Consider the following 18,102-nt stretch of genomic DNA (forward strand, 5'->3'; position numbering starts at 1 on the left):
TGTCATGTTTTGGGGAGACGGTTGGCTATTCCAGTTTTAAGTGTTGGGCCCCACAGTTCAAAGTTTTAGACCCAACAGGAAAAGGAACTTGAACGGGTAGGATTCGTCACGTACACCAATTATTGTGGGACCCACAGACGTCTTCTCCCACGCGTTTTTGCCATGGACATCAATAGTCGTCGAACAATTAAATCTCTAGTGCTCGAGATCGAATACGAGAAAGTGGGATTCCGGTTCCACCGAGCGCCCACGAATCTCGCCGCCTCCGAACCTCCCCCTCCCCAGCTCTGCCTCTCTCCTCCTCCCTTGCCCCCTCCTCCGTTTTTTTCTCGAATTATATTTGAGATTGGGGTTTCCGGCATCTAGGGCGATCTGCGTCTGATTCCTTGCAATCGGCCTTCCTCTCTCCTCTCTCTCCGCCTCCCTTTCTTTATGCAGTGGAGGAGAGATGAAGCCCCCTGCAACCAAGAAGACAAAAAAGAAGAACAAGCCCGCTGTTCCTGCTCAAAGACGCAGTGCACAAATTGCCCAAAGTCGCGATGGAAACATCGCCCCAAGCCACGATGGAGGAACAGCTAACGAGAGGGATGAGATGAATATAAAAGCTGACTTGGTTGACGCAGATATCCCTCCTCGTTACCGTGATGAAGTTATCTCGGAGAACGAATCGTTGGAAGGGAACTGCGATAACAGCGCCCCCCTCGTTCTCGAAGGCGCTGGTGACACGAAGAGCAGGGAGAGTCTGTTTGGGAGTTTCAGGAGAAACCGTAAGCAGAAGACTGTGGCTGCTTCCGCTGGCACTGTTTCGAATTTTTTGAGCAAGGATTATGTAAGCCCTTGTGCCAAGAAAGAAGGCCGGAAGATAGGTGGGGCTAACTGGAAGGGAAACACCAGGGTGTTACTTTCGAATGAGGAGGCGGAGGAGTTCCTTTTCTCAATGCTCAGAAGTGAGTCCGAGATCAACATGGGCGTCGTCAGAGATGTGTTATGTAAGTTACCTGACAAAGTTTTGCTGCAATAAGAAATTTTCTCTATTTACTTAAAACCGTTCACATCTTACAGATCAATCATTGCAGTAAGCAAATTCCAAAATCTTCTTTATCACTGAAAATGGCAGTGATATATATGCTTAAGACCTGGCTATTGCTTCAAAAGAGTGCAAACTTATCTAAGTTCATATTTTGGAAGTGACAAACTCGTGCATCATACAACCGTAGTGACTCATGATCTGCATGTAGTATGCCATTGATAAGGATGAGGTTCATATGACAAAAAGCCTAGGAATCTGTTTAACCTCCAGTGATAGCCATGTTGGTAGGAACATGGAAAAGAGTATAATTTCAATTTGTTCACAGTTTTGGAAACAGTATAATGTCAATTTGTTCACAGTTTTTTATGAGTGAGCCAGATTAATCCATGAAGGGAGGATTTAAATACTTATAGTGCTTCAACTTCAAAGTTCAAAAATGAAAAAGTACTTCAACTTCCAAGTCCACAATTTTTCAGCAAGTAACCGTTAAGGCCTTTAAGAGTGAGAAATGCATTTTTGATAGTTCGTAGTAATGGTATTTCTTTCTTGGTCATTATACTCTTGCCGTTTTTTAAGTGTTGGCCAAAATTTTCGTATTGCTAGAGTTGGCTGTTTAAATTTTGTTCAAGCTACTAATGGGGATTTTTGTCTAAATCAATAAAGATTGTGTTTGTTACTCAAGAGTTGCTCACACCATTGGCAACTGCTTATTACTCGGGTAAATTTGTGCTTCACTTTGAGATTGTGTTAAATTTATAAAGATAGCATATACTAGTATTGGAGTTTGAAGATTTTTTCTTCTTTCTAGATAAAATGATGAACAAAGGGGATGAGAAGTGCAAACCTCACGCCTCAAGATACACGAGGTTGGAAATTACCCAGAGGAACATGCTGCCTGGAAACAGCTCTCTTGTTTAATTAAAAAAAGAAAAAAGCTAGTACTTCAAGTTTACATTGTCAGGAGATTGAAAGATGGTTACAGGTGTCTTCAAGGATGTGCTCTGATTTCCAAGGTGACTGGTTTTTCGTCCAACTTATGACAATAGCTGAGTCACCTTCTCTAACTGGAAGGACATTATTAAGTTCAGCCTCTGCTGAACTGCACAAACCAGCAGGTCCTGAAGAATATAAGAAAGTCCTCTCATGATCTCTTGTAAACCATCAACTACTGCAGGGCAGGGTTCCAAAAAGAGCTACTATTGAAATTTAATTTTAGTCAGTCAATCAAAGGAGGTAACCGGAAAGAATGCATAAGAGAGATGAAAAAGAATGTTTACAAGAGAGAGAGAGCGAGAGAGAGAGAGAGATTTCTAATTTCCTCGTATTGCTACCAAATGGAGCTTGGGAGGGGGAAAAGGTCCATTGTGAATTCATCAAAGGCTGCTGGAAGAGCTGGAGAATGTCCACACTGTTCAATGTCAACTCATTGCCCTTTTTCCAGAATCACAAGTAGCACCATATCCAACTTTTACAGGATGTTCCCAGTCTTGTGGAAAAGGCCAAGAGCTACTCAGAGGGATGAAATCTGAGAATGCAGCTGGGAGGTGGAGCTGATTCCAAATAGCTGATATGGCCCCCAACTTGAAAAAATGAAAGTCCCGTGGAGAAGCATATAGTTTCTTTTCTTTTTTTCTTTTTCTTTTTTTTTGAGAAAGGAAGGATATAGTTTCTTGGTCATCAATATTGCCACATAACTTACAGAAGGAAGTTGACAATTTGGCAGTCCCAACCTGTAAAGAGGAGAAGTGAAGCATTGTGGAAAGACCAAGAAGACTTCCATAAATGAGCCCATAACTGTCCTAGATGAAGGAATTACCCCATCTTTGAAAACGACCACATATACTGATTCTGGAATTGCTTAAATCTGCATTTTTTTGTGATGAGTAACCAGATTGGGTGGTAGTAAAAGTACATTGTGTACCAACTTTGGAAGTATTTTCCACGAAATCTGCTTCTTTCCAGGTTTCATTGACTTTTTAAGTGTCCACTATGGAAGTGTGTCCTACCATCTTCAATCAAATTGCCTGTGTGTTCTATCAAGAATAACAACATAAGAGTAGGAGATGGGGGGTTTAGAGGGAATCCACTAAAACCAAACCTGCTTGAGACAGGAATGGAATTGTCATTTTACCCTGCAGGGTGGGGACAGGTTTCTCCATAAAAACCCATGTAGGGTGGGGTTGGCGACCGGGTTGGCCTAAAAACCCGACCCGACCCAAAGAGGGGTATATAATATGTATAAATTTTGTTTTACAAACATACCTCTTAGATTGATTTAAATGACAGTATAAACCAGGGAAGAAAATTGATAACTTTGGGACGGCATAAATGGAAAATAGGGCCAGGTTCACATGGATATGATGGGGTTTGCGGGGATGAAGCAGGGGCAGGTTTGTGGCTCAGGGAGAATGTTGAAGACTCAACCCCGACACAGGTTTTTGTAGGATGAAGCAAGGTCAGGTTTCCCCAAACCATACCCCGACCTGTTGCCATCTCTACTCACTTGCTTTTAGATGACCAACAGATACTCCTTAAAATAGATTGTCCATTAGGAAAAGTTTCATCGCAATAAAGAGTCTAAGACAAACAAAAAATAAAAAAAGACTTTTAAAGCTAGTACACTTTTGACTTTTGGAGAAGTTTTATCACAATAAGGAGTCTAAGACAGAAACAGAAAATAAAATAACTCCTAAAGCTAGTACACTTTTGACTTTCTAAACATAAGGCTTTTTAACTCAAAAACTGATGTAAAATAAGAAACATATTGACATTTTGACTGCTATCAAGTTATAAATTAAATGCAAAACAACTTTTCGTAAATAGATGTTGAAGAGTACATATGGAAGAGTCTTCCATGACTCTTACAGTAAGAAAACTCACAGAGCCAGAATTATTATGGTGGAGTCTTACAAGAGTCTCATAGGAGGAGGTCTCATAGAAGAGTCTCAATTAAAACTGTTTTAGTTATGTTAATCTTCTATTTATGTTCAGTTGTTCAATTGTTCTAGGACTTATCTTTTAGTGTTTAACTTTTGAGTGTAACTGGGATAAGGGTAGTTTAATTGTAATTGGATTCCATTTGTTTCTTCTATTATAAATAGAGGCTCATGTACTCAAATTACAACAAGTTAGTGAAGTTTTTCTCTTTTCCAAAAATCCAACAATAGATATAGAGTTCCATTTGAACTATAGTTTTTGGACTGTACAATTCTTCTATATCTCTAACAGGTTCTCATGATTTTGTTGGATAATAAGTTACCTCTCTATATGTATGTAAATAACCAAAAAACTTGTCTTTGCAGGTCATTGTGGCTATGATGTTGACAAGGTAAAATTTGTCCAAAAACTAGTCTCTTTTTTCTTATTTTATGTTAAATTTTTAGAGGTGCTCTAGAGATGTTACAGTGATCATGTTTTTTAGTTTCACAGACACAAGAAGCTGTTGAAGATTTTCTATGAGACATTTTCCATGTTTATGTCAACTGTGTGAAAATTGTGCTTAGTTGTACACATGCATGGATCAGTTGTTGGGATTTTATGGAATGTGTATTTATTTCATATCAGGAATTATGATATTTCAGGCCCTGGATACATTGCTTGAATTATCAGCATCTTCCTGTGATGCAGACAGTGAGTGTGGTAGTTCTAGTCAAACAGATAGCCAAGATACAGGGTTTCTTTATGAAGAATCCTTCAATGACATCACAAACAGTATTGTCAGGAAATGCCAGGTATTATAAATTTTTGTGGTTTTTTTCATTATTTAGTTCTCCATGATGATCAATAAAGAGTTGATGGAATGAATACATGAGCTGACATCTTTTTACAGCTAAATGAGAGAGATGTCTCGTTTCTATCTGAAGAGGAGCTTCATGAAATATTACAGTCTGCACAACGGGTTTCCAGGTATTCCTTGAATTGCTTGTTAGAGTTCCTAATCCTATTTGGGACTTCCAGCAGATGGCCTCTATACAAATTTATACATTCATGATATGTTAATGCCAGTTTGATTCCATGGTGCACTGGTTGGTACATCCTTTGTGGTATCTTTGCTGTTTATGTAACCAATTATGTTGTCAGAGTTCAGGAAGAATATCCAATAACTCATTTTATTCCTTTTCTTGCTGTCATTCCCGCAGAGGCATTTTTGCACCTGATTTTCAAGGCTATCAAAAGTGAAGAAAAAAGAAAGCTAATTAGAAGCTTAATGACATGTTCTGTTGAGCCTTTGGCTCAATGGCCACATGCAGGGAGGGGGTTTCTAATGTTAAGTTCTGGGTTCAAATTTCACCAGGGCAAAAGGGGGATAGTTTGCCTGTGCAATCAACATTCCCAAAAAAAAAAAAAAAAATGAAAAACAGAACAATTTTCTTTAGCCCTATTAAAATTCTGAAAATACCTAAAGAAAATCTTTACCTACTAGCTAATCATGACAGCAGTAGAATGAATATCTGTTTCTGCCTATATCTAGATCATACCAAGAGTATGAAGTGCTTCATCGGGAAAATGAAAAAGCAGTGGATTTTAAGAGCTTTTTAAGATAAGATCTTGTTATTTTCTCGTTAAAAAGAAGTAAATGCTGTTTTTCTTAACTTTTTTTTTTATTTTTTTTATTTTATATCAAGAAGGGGGTTTCAGAATGTCTCTCAGTGACAACTCATCTAGAATAGGATGTTATTTTATTTTAATTTTTTTTCTATTATCTTAATCAGTGAATCCCATTACTGGAGTTCATCTGATCTTTGATAAATTGCAAGATTTAACTCAAAATTATTGTTTTCAACTTTTATTCATGTAGGGAGGTTTCATCTGCAAAATCAGGAACTGGAATTTCTGATCTCCAGCAAACAGTGCTGGAGTCTTTGTACAGTATCCCCAAGAGCTCTGAACATAAACCGAGCTCTATGGACTGGAAGAATGTGGTCACAAAAATTGACTCAATAGGTCAACCATGGAAGCTGAATGGGGTTGTTGAACCTATGAAGACCACTGATTTTGGTATCTATTACCTTTCTGTGATTCATAAGTTCATGCATGCTTGGTCGTTTGTAGTTTGACTCCAAGATGCATTTCTGGGGGCTGTTATGTTAATATGTGATTGTGTGTGATCGCCTGCAGACAGGAAGTCTTTCCTGTTTGATTTTTTTGTGATCTGAGCACCAGCTACTACTTTTAAGTTGTTTTTCCAAACTCTTCAAAATTGCAGAGAAAGGAAATGAATATCAGGTGCTTCGTGAAGCAGCAAACCTGCATCGAGACACAATGAAATCATACTATGAGAAAGTGAGATCTGTTTGTGGTTAGTTGTATCTATAGTTGTTTTTTAGGATTGCTTGAAGCATAGATTTTGGTAATAATGAAATGTCAAATTGTTTCAGGCTGCAGTGGCGTATTCAAGGGGAAATCGGCATCATGCAGCTTACCTCTCTGAGCAAGTGTGTGCTTTCACTGATAGGAGTGCTCTAAAACTATTTATCTTAATTTTTCTACTTTTTTTTAATATAAATTTTACTTGAAAATGTTCAAAACATTATTATCCACTATAACTATTAGAAACGTAGGCATGTAAGATTTATTTCAAAAAAAAAACATAGGCTACTAAAATTTTAGGGCTCTAACAATAGCTATAGTGAAACAGACTGCTTCTTTTATGTTGTAAATTGAATGGCCATTGTTGCACAGGCGAGACTATACAGTAAAAAAGCACATGGGGCAGATGACAAAGCTAGTCAGGAGATTTTTGAAGTGAGGTTGGTGACAACTCATTCAGTTACTCCTTTTTTTATCTCCTGCATATTTAATGAAACATGAAATGCGTATTTATGCAGAAACCAGGGCATACAAAATACAGTTATTATTGACCTGCATGGGCAACATGTTAAGCAAGCAATTAAGCTTCTGAAGCTTCACGTTATATTATGTGCACATCTACCTTGTAAGACTCTTTCCTCATCGAAACATTGATAAGGTGCTACCTGCTTCTCTCTTTGTGAATCGTGTGGTAGTAATGCAGCTAACAATTTCTTTTGTGGCCGTAGCTATTCGCAGTATAAAGGTTATCACTGGTTGTGGTACACATGGTGCTGGAAAAGGGAAACTAAAACAATCAGTAAGTAAAGGAAATATATTTTGTGATTTTCAATTGAACCATTACAACCAATTGTCATTCAAAATAATTATGCCATTACAGAAAAAAAAAAAAAAAAAGGATTAATTATTTCTAACAATGACTCATTCTGTTCAAAGCTGAAGATAACTGTCAAGCATTTGATCTGGTTTGTTTGTGGTGCAATATATACCATTATTTTATAGAGGCTTTATTTACTCAAAATTTTATCAGAGAAGTTGGTTACTTAGATTTGGTGGAGTTTAAAGTAAATTGTGAAGGTCTACTACATGATATTACCAAATGTCGATCCAATAAAATCGTAATACCCCATTAGGATCTGAAAATTTTCTGTCCTGTTTCTTTTGTGGAGGGTTGTTTTTGAAATAGGGAATTGATAGATTGTGAAAGTTGTTCAAAAAAGTTCGCTCATGTTTCTTGAATTAAAAGTCTTCCTTTCACGTTGTCCTACAAAATAGAAGATATTTTCGTCCATGTGGAGACTGTTTTTTTTTTGAGTATTCTTGTGGAGATTGAAATCAGCTCAGCACTTTCATGATTTTCTTCTGTTATTGATATGAAGGTCATCAGCCTCTTGGAGAAGGAAGGCATTGAATGGAGAGAAGAGAACATTGGTTCACTGGTCATCAAACTCGATGGAAGGACAGATTTTAGCTTTGTGGATTCTGATTCAGACTCGTGAGTCAAATGGGTTTGTATATGTACTGAATAGATCAGAGCATGCATAACCTAGACGAAAACATCATAGCAGAACTGTACAACTTAAAAAGACCTTAACCAGACCTAAGAGGAAGTCTCTTGTAACCCAACCCTATTTCCCTCAATTATCTGTTTAGATATTTAGGCATTCAGCGCCCCGCCCCCTGTAGGCGTGCTAAGTGAAGCCAAACCAACTGCTTGTTTATAGAGATTACTGATGTATATTTTATATTAGAAGGGGGGGAAGATCAGATTCAAGTCCAGCAGCGTGACTGGTGGAACGTGACGCATGACATCAATACAGATTAGATAAATATCTTCTCTCAAAAAGTATAATGCAAGTTGGCTATTGACTTAGAGAAAATATCTCCCCCGCAGATATTTTATTTTTTTATTACACTTTTTCCATTTTTGATTACTTCTGTTACTGTTTTTTGGTGGATAATAAAATGTAGAACATGCCCACGGTTCGGGTCACGGTTTAAACCTTTTTTTGGTCGAATTCGGTGGCTTGTGTAATTTGAATAAAATGTTTTGGAGCGTTTTTTATTTCATATTAAAAAATAATATTATATTATATAATATTCAAATATCTCGGGATTATTAAAGTTTACTATCTATTATAAACTCATATATATTTTAATTTTAAATTAAATGAGTCAATAGGTAAAATGAATTTGCCAATACAAAACTAGAACCAATTCAACTATGTCCGGGTCGGTTCAGTTGTACGGCTGGCTGGAGCTAAGTCGGTTGGGTTTTGCCGACCGCGCGTTTTCGGGAGAGTCGTCGCTCTCGTGTTCACCGGACGGAAAGAGTATATAATGGAGTTTTTATGGAAGGAAGAAGGAAAATCAGACAGTAAAGCTGAAGCAAGCGCCGTGCCGGCCGCTGCTTCGAATACTGGGAACGATTTCTTCGTTATCATCACATTTTCCCTTGGTGGCATCTGCATGACCAGAACGCGGGGGAATTCTTGCTCCGCGGGGGAATCAGGTCACACCAGCATGGGCAACAACAGCTCCCCAATGGAGATCGTTGGTAGCCGTCACGGCGGGAGGCGGCTTCTCGATGAAGAGGACGATAACGACGGAGGTAGGGAACACGAGGGAGGCGAGGAAATGAACGAGCTTTGGGAAAGCTTCTCCAAGAGCTTCAGCGAGGTTCAGACGGTGCTTGACCAAAATAGAGTTCTGATCCAGCAGGTGAACGAGAACCACCAGTCGAAGATCCCGGACAATTTGACCAAAAATGTCGCTCTTATCCGAGAAATCAATGGGAATATCGGCAAGGTGGCATCCCTCTACTCCAACCTCTCCGCTAATTTCAGTCACGTCGTGCAAGAGCGTAAGAACCAGCAGCGTACGATCGCGTGATCCATCAAGAAGAGTAATCTTTCTATCGTGCCACTCTGTCCATTCTCATCCCATCTTAGAATTTGCAGATCATTTTAGTTAACGTCAAGCGTCCGGCTTGGTTTTCTCTGTCTTTCCCTCTGTTATCGGTGATGTTCTCTGTTGTACCTGTCTGATGGTTCTGTTCTGTTTGTCCGTCTCTGTCTTCCTCTGAGTGTCTTTCAGAGATCGCTGTGGTATCTGGTACTCTCATTTGTGATGTCGATGATGATGAACTCTTGGTGATGGTGATGCTTAGATGTGCTTCTCGTTGTGTATTAAAAAGAATGGTGGATGGATTGTTAACGTCGCACCACCAACCGCCTGCATCAAAAGAGGAGAAATCGGGGAAGGACTCCCTGTGCCTTCCCTGTGTTTAATATTATATGGGAGGTATTATTCGTCTTCACACGTCTTTATATTCTTTCTTCTCATATCATTTTGTTTTCTCCTCTCTCTCTACCATTCGCTTAGTAAGAACTCAAATGGATAAAGGTGGATGGTGGCATTAGTTGCCTCCATTCTTTTCATTAGTTTTTGTTTCCTCCTATTTAATTAAATTAGATCACGTAATCCTACTTTGCTAATTTCTAGATACTTTCTTTCATCTATTGAGTTGCTAAAGCCCATACATGGATTCTGATGATGACTGTCTCCTGGACCACAGTTAATCCAGCAAATTATGTTAATTATCAAGCAATTTAGAGAAGTGTGTGGAGTACCTATTCTAGACATTGGATTGCTTTATGGTAAGCAGTTGAGCCATTCACTCTTGGGCCAAGAATAGCACTCACGCTGTCTAGAATATGCTTTTGTTGAGCTTCTAAAATAATGAGACATAACATATGGAGTCCACCTAGCTCCTTGTTAGGACTCTTGGCTTGGAAATCTGCTGGTTGTTTAAATTTAAGTTGTGTTACCTTATGCAATATTAAGTCTTCTGCAAATTCAAGTTCTTTTATTGTGAATTTCAGTGATGAATCAGTGTGGACTACAAATGTTCTCATTGTTAGAGGGGGCAATTCACTGAGTCAATCTCTTTAATAATTTATTATTGTAACAGTGTGGGATTGTGGAGATGTTGGTTCATCTTGAATCAGATCTACAATGACATTGGTCTTACTAGATGATGTTTGGAGGAGTTTCCCTGGTAGCAAAGCCATGAAGGTGGTATCGTGACTAGTAATAGTTGTTATCCAAAAAAAAAGGCTTAGGTACTTATAATTTATATGGATAACTTCCATTCATACAATGAATTTGGCTTGGTCGAATGGAATATTTTGTAGTTCTTGTTTATTGTTTCCATCACTATCCATGCTTTTTCACCTTTTGTTTTATTTTGAACTAGATGTCAAATAGTTTTTGTTAAGAAGGGCAAAACGCACTCCTCCCAAGGGAGAACAGGGGTCTTGAAGAGTTATATCAAGAGCTCAAACCAAGAAAAACTATACTACAACCGAACCAGAAATTAGATTAGTGGTAAAGCATTCCTTGCAACAAGCTGTTGACAGGAAGCTTGCCTCTGGCTAGGTAATTATTAGCATTTCTTGGAGTTTGGATCCAACTGACAGTCAAAGATCAATTTATATCTTCAATCTCATCAAAGTATTAGGGACTTTGTGGGGGGGGGGGGGGGGGGGGGGGGGGAGGAGGAGGGGGTTAGTGCTCTTAAAGGGGGGGAAGTGAATGTGAATGTGAATGAACTAGTGAAAGTGAATCATTTTTTCGTGTTAGTGTGCTCAATGTAAAGTGCACTGGAAAGTACTGCTTAGATCCAATAAGTTAAGAACCTGTAAATATCACATTCATAAGCTGTAAAATCATTTTCATTCTCTGCAGCATGCATGTCATTCATAAGTTGCAGCACCCAAAACCACAAAAGCTCCAGTTAACGATCATATGTCACTTTGCAACCCACGCTAGCACATGCAGTTACAATCTAATGTGAAGAATGAACATACATATGACATTGTCTTGAAACAAAGTTGTATAAAAATAGGCACCAGAGTTACAAAAGTTGCAATATAATGTTTATTCAGCCATGGGCATTACATGATCAGCTTCTAAACAATCAGGAGAGTTAATGTGGCTGGAATTTGCAAACTTCTCATTCTTTGTATCTCTTTCTGGGACAACAATAGAATCGAGAGATGCTGGTGATAAGCTCTCGTCAGCCTCCGAATGACACATTGAGCTTCTTCTGATCCTTTTTCTTTGTGAAACCCATCAACCAAACCAATAAAAGTAGCAACATTTGGTGAATGCCCAGCCTCCAACATCTCAATGCAAAACCCAATCGCATCTTCAGCTGCTTCCCTTTATACAATCCTTGAACAAAAACCGTATAGCTGAATGCATTGAGGGATATACCATTGTTCTGCATTTTCCTGAAAACCCCTTTTGTATCTTCAAACTTTAGTGCCTTGCATTTTCAAAACACTTTAGTACCATGCAAAAGCCTTCCACAACAACCATATAAATTACTTCTTCAAGGATTGTACCCTTTACACACATTAACCCAAAGAGCTTCATGGTTTCTTGAACCAAACTGTCCTTGTATAGGCCATGCAGCATTATAACAGCATTGGGGATGAACCCCATTTCTTTCCTTTTTCCTGAAAATCTCATCAGCATCTTGCGACAATGGATTCGGTGAGGCAGCTTCAGGTATTTCAGATTCTTTGGGGGATTTTGTGTCTTCTGATTACAATTTTTTTCATTACCAAGTCCAAATAGATCGTCGTATTAATCCTGTGGCTCCCCCTTTCGTTCCCTAAGGGTTCCTTGGGCAAATGCGCCTCAAATTCTATACGAGCTGATTCTGTAACTCCCTCCCTTTCTTCACCACCACTGAATTTTTCAAAGAAAGAACCACCAGGCTGAACCTTCCTTCTTTCTCCTCTAATGGGTCTATCAGCCATCCTTATTGCAGAACTTTGACCGGCTCTTCTCGCTCTTCCAAAACTCTCGCTATCAGCTTCAAAGGAAGACAGGTTCTCAGACCGGCTTAATCTTCTATTCCCTTTGATGGGTCTCTTGGCGAAGCCATTGGAAGAACTTTTCCGAGCATTGCCCCTCCTTAACCTCCCGCCGTCATCGTCTAGATTGAAGTCAAAATCTCTGGACTGGTTAAACTGTTTGTTCTTTTTCCTCACATCAGAGGGCCAAGGGAGAGAGAAGCTCGAACGCAGCGTCGAGCCCAGTTCATTCACTTTCACTTTCTTCCAGGTGTTTGCATTAACGGTTTTGGGCGAGTGAGAGTGTAGTCACTTACATTTTCACTTACCCTCCCAGGGCATTAACAGGCCCTTAATGATGAAGTCGTCAGCATAGATGTCAGTGAACGTAAGTCATCAGTTATTGTTAATAATTAGTACAGACCTTTAATATCTGTCTACTTCAAAAGTATGGATGGCCCTTCTCCTACCCATGAAATATGGTAAAAAAGTGCATGCTTTTGTTCTCCATGTTACCAACTTTCCATGTGATGGAACAGTAATTCATTTCATTACAGTTCTGTTGTTCATTTCTTCCCATTTTAAGAAGATATCTGGTGTTTTTAGTAGCTTTTTGACATGCAGAAAAAATCATGTGTATATCTTGAGTTGCTGCTGTAAGACTGTATCTAAACAGCTGCTATTTTTTTTTTTTTTTTTTGAATGGTGGAACAGCTGCTATGTGAGTGCTCTTTTCATGATGCTCACATGGTTATGTAGAAATTTTCATTGAATATCGCTCTCTTATTCAATTTCACAAAACTTTTATTAGCAAGTACTGCAGTACAGTACAGCTATTTGGAGTTTTTTCTGTTCATTATTCGACTGTCCAGTGTAAAAATAGGTTGCCTCAGACGCATATGGTATTTACAGGTTTTGCTTCCCTATATATGTACATGCTCAAAGATTTGAACATGATCAGTGGTCTGGCCGGTAATAGAGCAGTAACTGCGAGCTGTGTGACCTGCAAAACCCTATTGAGTAAATTAGTTGTAATCTTATTGAGTAAATTAGTTGTAATCTTATGCTAGAGAGACTGAAGGATTTTACTCAACTGCGACACTGATCATCTGCGTTCTAGTACATTGTGTAATGGAGAGTAATCAACAACTGAGACCCATTTCTAAGGGGGCTCACCGCCAACATATATTCAAGCATCTTTTGTTTATACGTTCAATTGGGGATCCAACTCTTCGCTTACCTGCTCCATCATGTTTCTCCTTTCCATTTCCTTCAGCCCAGGAAACTGGAAATGATTCCATTTCCTTCAGACTCAGAATAGGCTTGAGTCTGCAAAACAGGCCGTGATCATTTTCGAATGCTTGGCCGGTTTCATTTTAATTATTCAAAGAATACCTGATTTTACATTATAAAAGGGTTCAATTTCTTAAATGCTGTACTTGCATTGGCAATCCCTGCATTCTCGCCCTTAAACTTGTAAACAAGATGTTTGACTGGGCGCCCACTGGAGCATACACAATCCTTCACATGTACAAGTTTCCTAAGGGTAGTAGGATTGTTAAATCTTATCAATCATTCCCTCCCGAGCAACCAATCTTCCCCCCTCCCAAAATGAACCTATGTTGACCTCCTTTCTCTCCCTTTTTTTTGGTAGGGTCTATTATGAGAATTTGATTATATTATTTTTAAAAATAGTCAGTAAAAATAAGATAATAATCAAATTCTCTTTGACAATTTTTAAGAACAAAAATGGTTAAATTTTCTTTCTTTTTCTTTTCTTTTCCATGAGGTTCCTCACAGACCCTAAGGGATCTGCTCTTGGTTTTTTTCTTCAGGAATACAGTTAATTTTTTTTTTTTATGAAATCTTTAGTCACAGCCAATAGAGAGAGTGCTGTTGCTTGGATCGGGTAATCAGTATAAATAAGCTGAGGAACTTGCAACAAAAAACAATATTTAATCCGTCTAAAATAACAGTAGGAGCTTGCACCAAAAGACAAAGTTCATGACTAGCGATATTCTATATGATCTATGACCTAGATAGCCATAAATGGAGGAATGACTTCTCATGGGATTAACCCACGAGCCATCACTTCTTCAGTCTTAGACATACACTCAGAAATCTCTCTACCACTTACATTAGGGACATTAGGCATATAACGTGTGGGTAAACCGAAAGAAAAAAGACCTTATACATGGTATAGCTGGTCCTATAGAGGCAATTCCCCACTGTCTGCAATGACAACCTTGCTTTTAGGTGTTCCATTCTGTCGCCCTTCTGCTTCGACTTTGTAAACCACATCCATACCCGATAGCACTTTGCCGAACACCACATGTCTACCATCTAACCTGTACCACCAAAATGTATCCCAAAATATTTGTCAAAACATATCATAGACTTCACTGAATAGAACCCTTGGGAGGGCAAACATCTTTACCAGCTGGTAGTTACAGTTGTAATGAAGAACTGAGACCCATTTGTGTCAGAGCCTGAATTTGCCATTGACAGAAATCCTGCACCGCCCATAATATTTAATCGTAAGTTGTTTGTTTTAATACATTGAAACTGATGAGCTAACTCACTGTAAATATAAAGTTTACCTGGTCCCGTATGTTTCAGTTTAAAGTTCTCATCAGCAAACTTTGTGCCATATATTGACTCACCGCCCCTTCCGTCTCCAAGAGTGAAGTCACCTCCTTGGATCATGAAACTGGGAATGATTCTGTGGAATGAACTCCCCTTATAGTGCAAAGGCTTCCCACTCTTCCCAGTACCTTTCTCCCCTGGAACACAGACCAGAAGTGTAAATGATGCAAACTTTACAAAATTGCCTACGTTTTTGTTCAAAAAGGAGCTTAAGCTCAGATATTTCATTAAAAGACTTGCATTTGAAATACCTAGAAGAACTCATCCGCATCTTAAAGTCATTTGGGTTTACTAATCTATGTTCACAACATCTGCTAGGAAGAGCAGTGTATGGATCCATAATCTATAACCCAGTTGTGACATTAACAGCTTCTACAATATCTTTATTCTGTACTTTAATCTTATAATAGGTTGTCAAGCTATGAGATCAATTCATCAACATGTGCTCTAAGGATCACTCAGTGAACAACCTTAAAAAAATTAACGTAGGGTAATAAGATTATATCAGTGAAAACTTTGAGATATCAATGCTGCAGACAAATATGAATTTAAAGCAACAGTAGTCAATTGGCTTACCTGTACAAAGTGCTCGAAAGTTCTCTGCAGAAAAAATGACAGAACAAGGAAAACAAACATTAAATGAACTACAAGTAAATATCCAAAACCCTTTTCAAAAAAAAAGTAACCAAATCATGGGAAGTTACCAAAATAGTATGATCAGTAAAACAGTCACAATGTTGATACATAATCAGCATTACTGCATGCTAATGAGAACCATCCTATGACATACCTGCTGTTTTTGGCACAGTTTTGCCAAAGAGGCCTATAACAATGCGACCTGCCAGGAATTAGACATAAAATATATCAATCTCACAACATCCGATTATAAGGCAAATACTTTGAGAGTAAATTTCAATTGCAAGAACAGGAATAATTGTATGTGTCTTAAAATCAGGGGAGTGCATCTGGCTGTCATGTTTCATATCAGAACCCTTTGAACTCCAATATAAATTGACTTATACAGTAAGCTTTTTGGGCCATATCAATCTATGATAGTCTAACAAATTGCTAAAAAAATTAAAAATATATATGATATAATTTTTTTTTTTTTTGAAAAACATACAAATATGTATTGTATCAGCAATTTCAAAATCTAAACCAATCAAATGATATGAATATCTCATGGAAACCCCCTGTCAGAGTGGTTCCGTCCACTTTTGTTAGAGTTTGTGGTCTGAGTTAGGTACTTGACTTTCTGCACCTTAAACGGCTAGTCTTTTTCAGGTTGTATTGGCTAGGTATCTGACTCAGAACTTCGGAGTTAAGCGAGCCTGGGCGAGAGTAATTCTAGGATGGGTGACCTCTTGGGAAGTACTCTTGCCTAGGACTTTGACATGGTATTAGAGCTACGCACGCCACGGCCCGCGTTCGTATCCTGTGAGAAGCGGCTCCAAAATGGGCGGGTGGGTGTCAGAGTGGTTCCGTCCACTTTTGTTAGAGTTTGTGGTCTGAGTTAGGTACTTGACTTTCCGCACCTTAAACGGCTAGTCTTTTCAGGTTGTATTGGCTAGGTATCTGACTCAGAACTTCGTAGTTAAGCGCGCCTGGGCGAGAGTAATTCTAGGATGGGTGACCTCTTGGGAAGTACTCTTGCCTAGGACTTTGACACCCCCCTCCCCCTCCCCCTCCCCCTCCCCCCTGCTGAGAATGTGCACAATACTCAGTACACATTGTGAGGGGTGGCAATAAAATAGAGAAGCTGAATTCTCTATAAAAGGATAAAGATCTTCCAGTTAGTATACTAAGAGATCATTTTCAAAACCATAAGATTGATCTCGAGAATCGCTGAGCGTAGTCTACGAGGATGTAGTTGGAATCTTACCAGTAGGTTTCCCATCGGTCTCGACGTCGAAGAAAACCTTATGCGTCACTTCCTGCAGATCTTTCTTTGCCTGCATCGCCAAAAAGAGTAAAAATTTGTATTCATATTGTCAATGGTGGGAAAAAAAAAAAAACAAACAAACAAACAAAGAGAAAAAGGGTGCGCACTCCGAACTAGTATCTGGCCGAGTTATAACTCGAATCCTTTAAATCAAGTGTTTGACGACTCTACCTAGTCTAACGACTGATGTGATCGACCCGCACAAAATGACGAATTTAATGTGTGGAGGGGACAGCGAGCGCTGACAAACAACTAGATCGAGAAGGGAACGGGCAAGAAACCAGGGATGCGCATCAACTGGCAAACTGAAAGAGGAGTTTAAGGGCATTTTCTGACCTCTTCAAGGTCGCCTGAGATGTCATCATTCCGATCAGTAGAATGCAAAGCTCCAACATCCCGAAGTCGGTTCTGATAAGAAGAAGAAGAAGAAAAAAAAGTGGGACAGGAAATCGGAAGCCGTCCGCACCAACAAGATCGGAGAGAAGATTCATCCTCGGGTAGGATTTTAGTTCCAATTGGAATTGCAAGTCGTAGGACTGCAGAACACGAATGGTTTGCGGAGGCCGATATAGAACCCAATACTTGTTCATACGCATAAAACAAAGACACCTATTGAGTAGAATTACAGATTACCTGAATGAGAACAAGGGTTGCCAACAAGACACCAAGCCATAGCAGAGCCACTGAGAGTAGCTTCGCCGTCGCCATCTCCCCTCTTCCGGCTGATCCGATCTACAATAGTAAACCCTTAGACGACCAGAGGCACGAGTTATATAAAGGAATAGGGATGTGTGAGCCAACGGGCGTGGCTTGCAACCATGGTTCAGAAGGAAGGTGGGTCAGGTTGTGCAAGTCCACAGGAACTTGATTAGTCATCTTCTTATTCCTCTATTTGTCATGGAAATTAAGATTATTTATTTAATAATATATAATAAAAAAATTAAAAAAAATCCTTACTTTTAAAATATCAAATGTTAATCAAATTGATACTTTTACAGTATTTAAATTCTCACTCTTAAAATAATAATTATATATAATATTAAAAATCAAAAAATTATATAAATAAAATTGCTTTGACAGATTTAATTTTTATTATATAGTTTTATTTGACTAAACTAAGATAGATTTTAACTTTTTTTATATTAATGAAAATATTATAAAAATTAAATTGAGATTATTTATTTAATTAAGTATATAAATAATTTCACTTTTACTTCCATTCGCTTAAACCGCCGTAAGTGCACCCTCCTGTAGAATTTCGTGGAAAGAGAGCACAGGCAACTACCAGTCCACGAATGGATGAGACC

At 38.7% G+C, this 18,102-nt stretch overlaps 3 protein-coding genes across 4 annotated transcripts; 2 read left to right on the forward strand and 1 right to left on the reverse strand.

The window, feature by feature from the left end:
* Nucleotides 1-221: 221 nt before the first annotated feature.
* LOC137937330 (SMR domain-containing protein At5g58720) lies at nucleotides 222-8,197 on the forward strand. The gene is made up of 11 exons (XM_068782402.1): nucleotides 222-989; nucleotides 4,333-4,358; nucleotides 4,612-4,761; nucleotides 4,860-4,936; nucleotides 5,829-6,028; nucleotides 6,237-6,313; nucleotides 6,409-6,465; nucleotides 6,713-6,780; nucleotides 6,859-6,965; nucleotides 7,069-7,139; nucleotides 7,720-8,197. The coding sequence occupies exons 1-11, from the start codon at nucleotides 449-451 to the stop codon at nucleotides 7,837-7,839; spliced, it is 1,494 nt and encodes a 497-aa protein (XP_068638503.1). The 5' UTR covers nucleotides 222-448; the 3' UTR covers nucleotides 7,840-8,197.
* Nucleotides 8,198-8,680: 483 nt separating this feature from the next.
* Nucleotides 8,681-10,856, forward strand: LOC137943145 (protein ELF4-LIKE 1-like). Its single transcript, XM_068788841.1, has 2 exons — nucleotides 8,681-9,643; nucleotides 10,225-10,856. Exon 1 carries the CDS (start codon nucleotides 8,681-8,683, stop codon nucleotides 9,230-9,232), a length of 552 nt encoding a protein of 183 aa, XP_068644942.1. The 3' UTR covers nucleotides 9,233-9,643; nucleotides 10,225-10,856.
* Nucleotides 10,857-14,143: 3,287 nt separating this feature from the next.
* LOC137937355 (peptidyl-prolyl cis-trans isomerase CYP19-4-like) lies at nucleotides 14,144-17,556 on the reverse strand. Of its 2 annotated transcripts, XM_068782425.1 has the most exons (8): nucleotides 17,429-17,556; nucleotides 17,132-17,203; nucleotides 16,736-16,805; nucleotides 15,644-15,691; nucleotides 15,430-15,453; nucleotides 14,808-14,990; nucleotides 14,645-14,720; nucleotides 14,144-14,555 (listed from the first exon to the last, which is right to left on the reverse strand). In XM_068782425.1, exons 1-8 carry the CDS (start codon nucleotides 17,501-17,503, stop codon nucleotides 14,417-14,419), a joined length of 687 nt encoding a protein of 228 aa, XP_068638526.1. In that variant the 5' UTR covers nucleotides 17,504-17,556; the 3' UTR covers nucleotides 14,144-14,416. The 2 variants fall into 2 exon arrangements, with proteins under 2 accessions (XP_068638526.1, XP_068638532.1); XM_068782431.1 differs by lacking the exon at nucleotides 17,132-17,203 and having other exon boundaries at nucleotides 17,429-17,548.
* Nucleotides 17,557-18,102: the final 546 nt, after the last annotated feature.

Source organism: Aristolochia californica, unplaced genomic scaffold (assembly GCF_029961685.1).
Source record: "Aristolochia californica isolate CCGP_79_NKW_82.1479 unplaced genomic scaffold, dmAriCali1.0.hap1 SCAF_10, whole genome shotgun sequence".
In the NCBI taxonomy this organism is placed as follows: domain Eukaryota; kingdom Viridiplantae; phylum Streptophyta; class Magnoliopsida; order Piperales; family Aristolochiaceae; genus Aristolochia; species Aristolochia californica.

What these genes read in the sequence shown, in the direction of transcription:
- LOC137937355 (XM_068782425.1), bottom strand. Translation starts at nt 17,503, where the DNA reads ATGGCGACGGCGAAGCTACTCTCAGTGGCTCTGCTATGGCTTGGTGTC. An exon ending in AACTGTGCCAAAAACAGCAG is followed by an intron (nt 15,454 to 15,643) that starts GTATGTCATAGG and finishes TTTTTTCTGCAG; the next exon opens with AGAACTTTCGAGCACTTTGT. An exon ending in ACAACTGTAACTACCAGCTG is followed by an intron (nt 14,556 to 14,644) that starts GTAAAGATGTTT and finishes TTGGTGGTACAG; the next exon opens with GTTAGATGGTAGACATGTGG.
- LOC137937330 (XM_068782402.1), top strand. Translation starts at nt 449, where the DNA reads ATGAAGCCCCCTGCAACCAAGAAGACAAAAAAGAAGAACAAGCCCGCT. An exon ending in TGAAATCATACTATGAGAAA is followed by an intron (nt 6,314 to 6,408) that starts GTGAGATCTGTT and finishes AAATTGTTTCAG; the next exon opens with GCTGCAGTGGCGTATTCAAG. An exon ending in ATTATGTGCACATCTACCTT is followed by an intron (nt 6,966 to 7,068) that starts GTAAGACTCTTT and finishes TTGTGGCCGTAG; the next exon opens with CTATTCGCAGTATAAAGGTT.
- LOC137943145 (XM_068788841.1), top strand. Translation starts at nt 8,681, where the DNA reads ATGGAGTTTTTATGGAAGGAAGAAGGAAAATCAGACAGTAAAGCTGAA.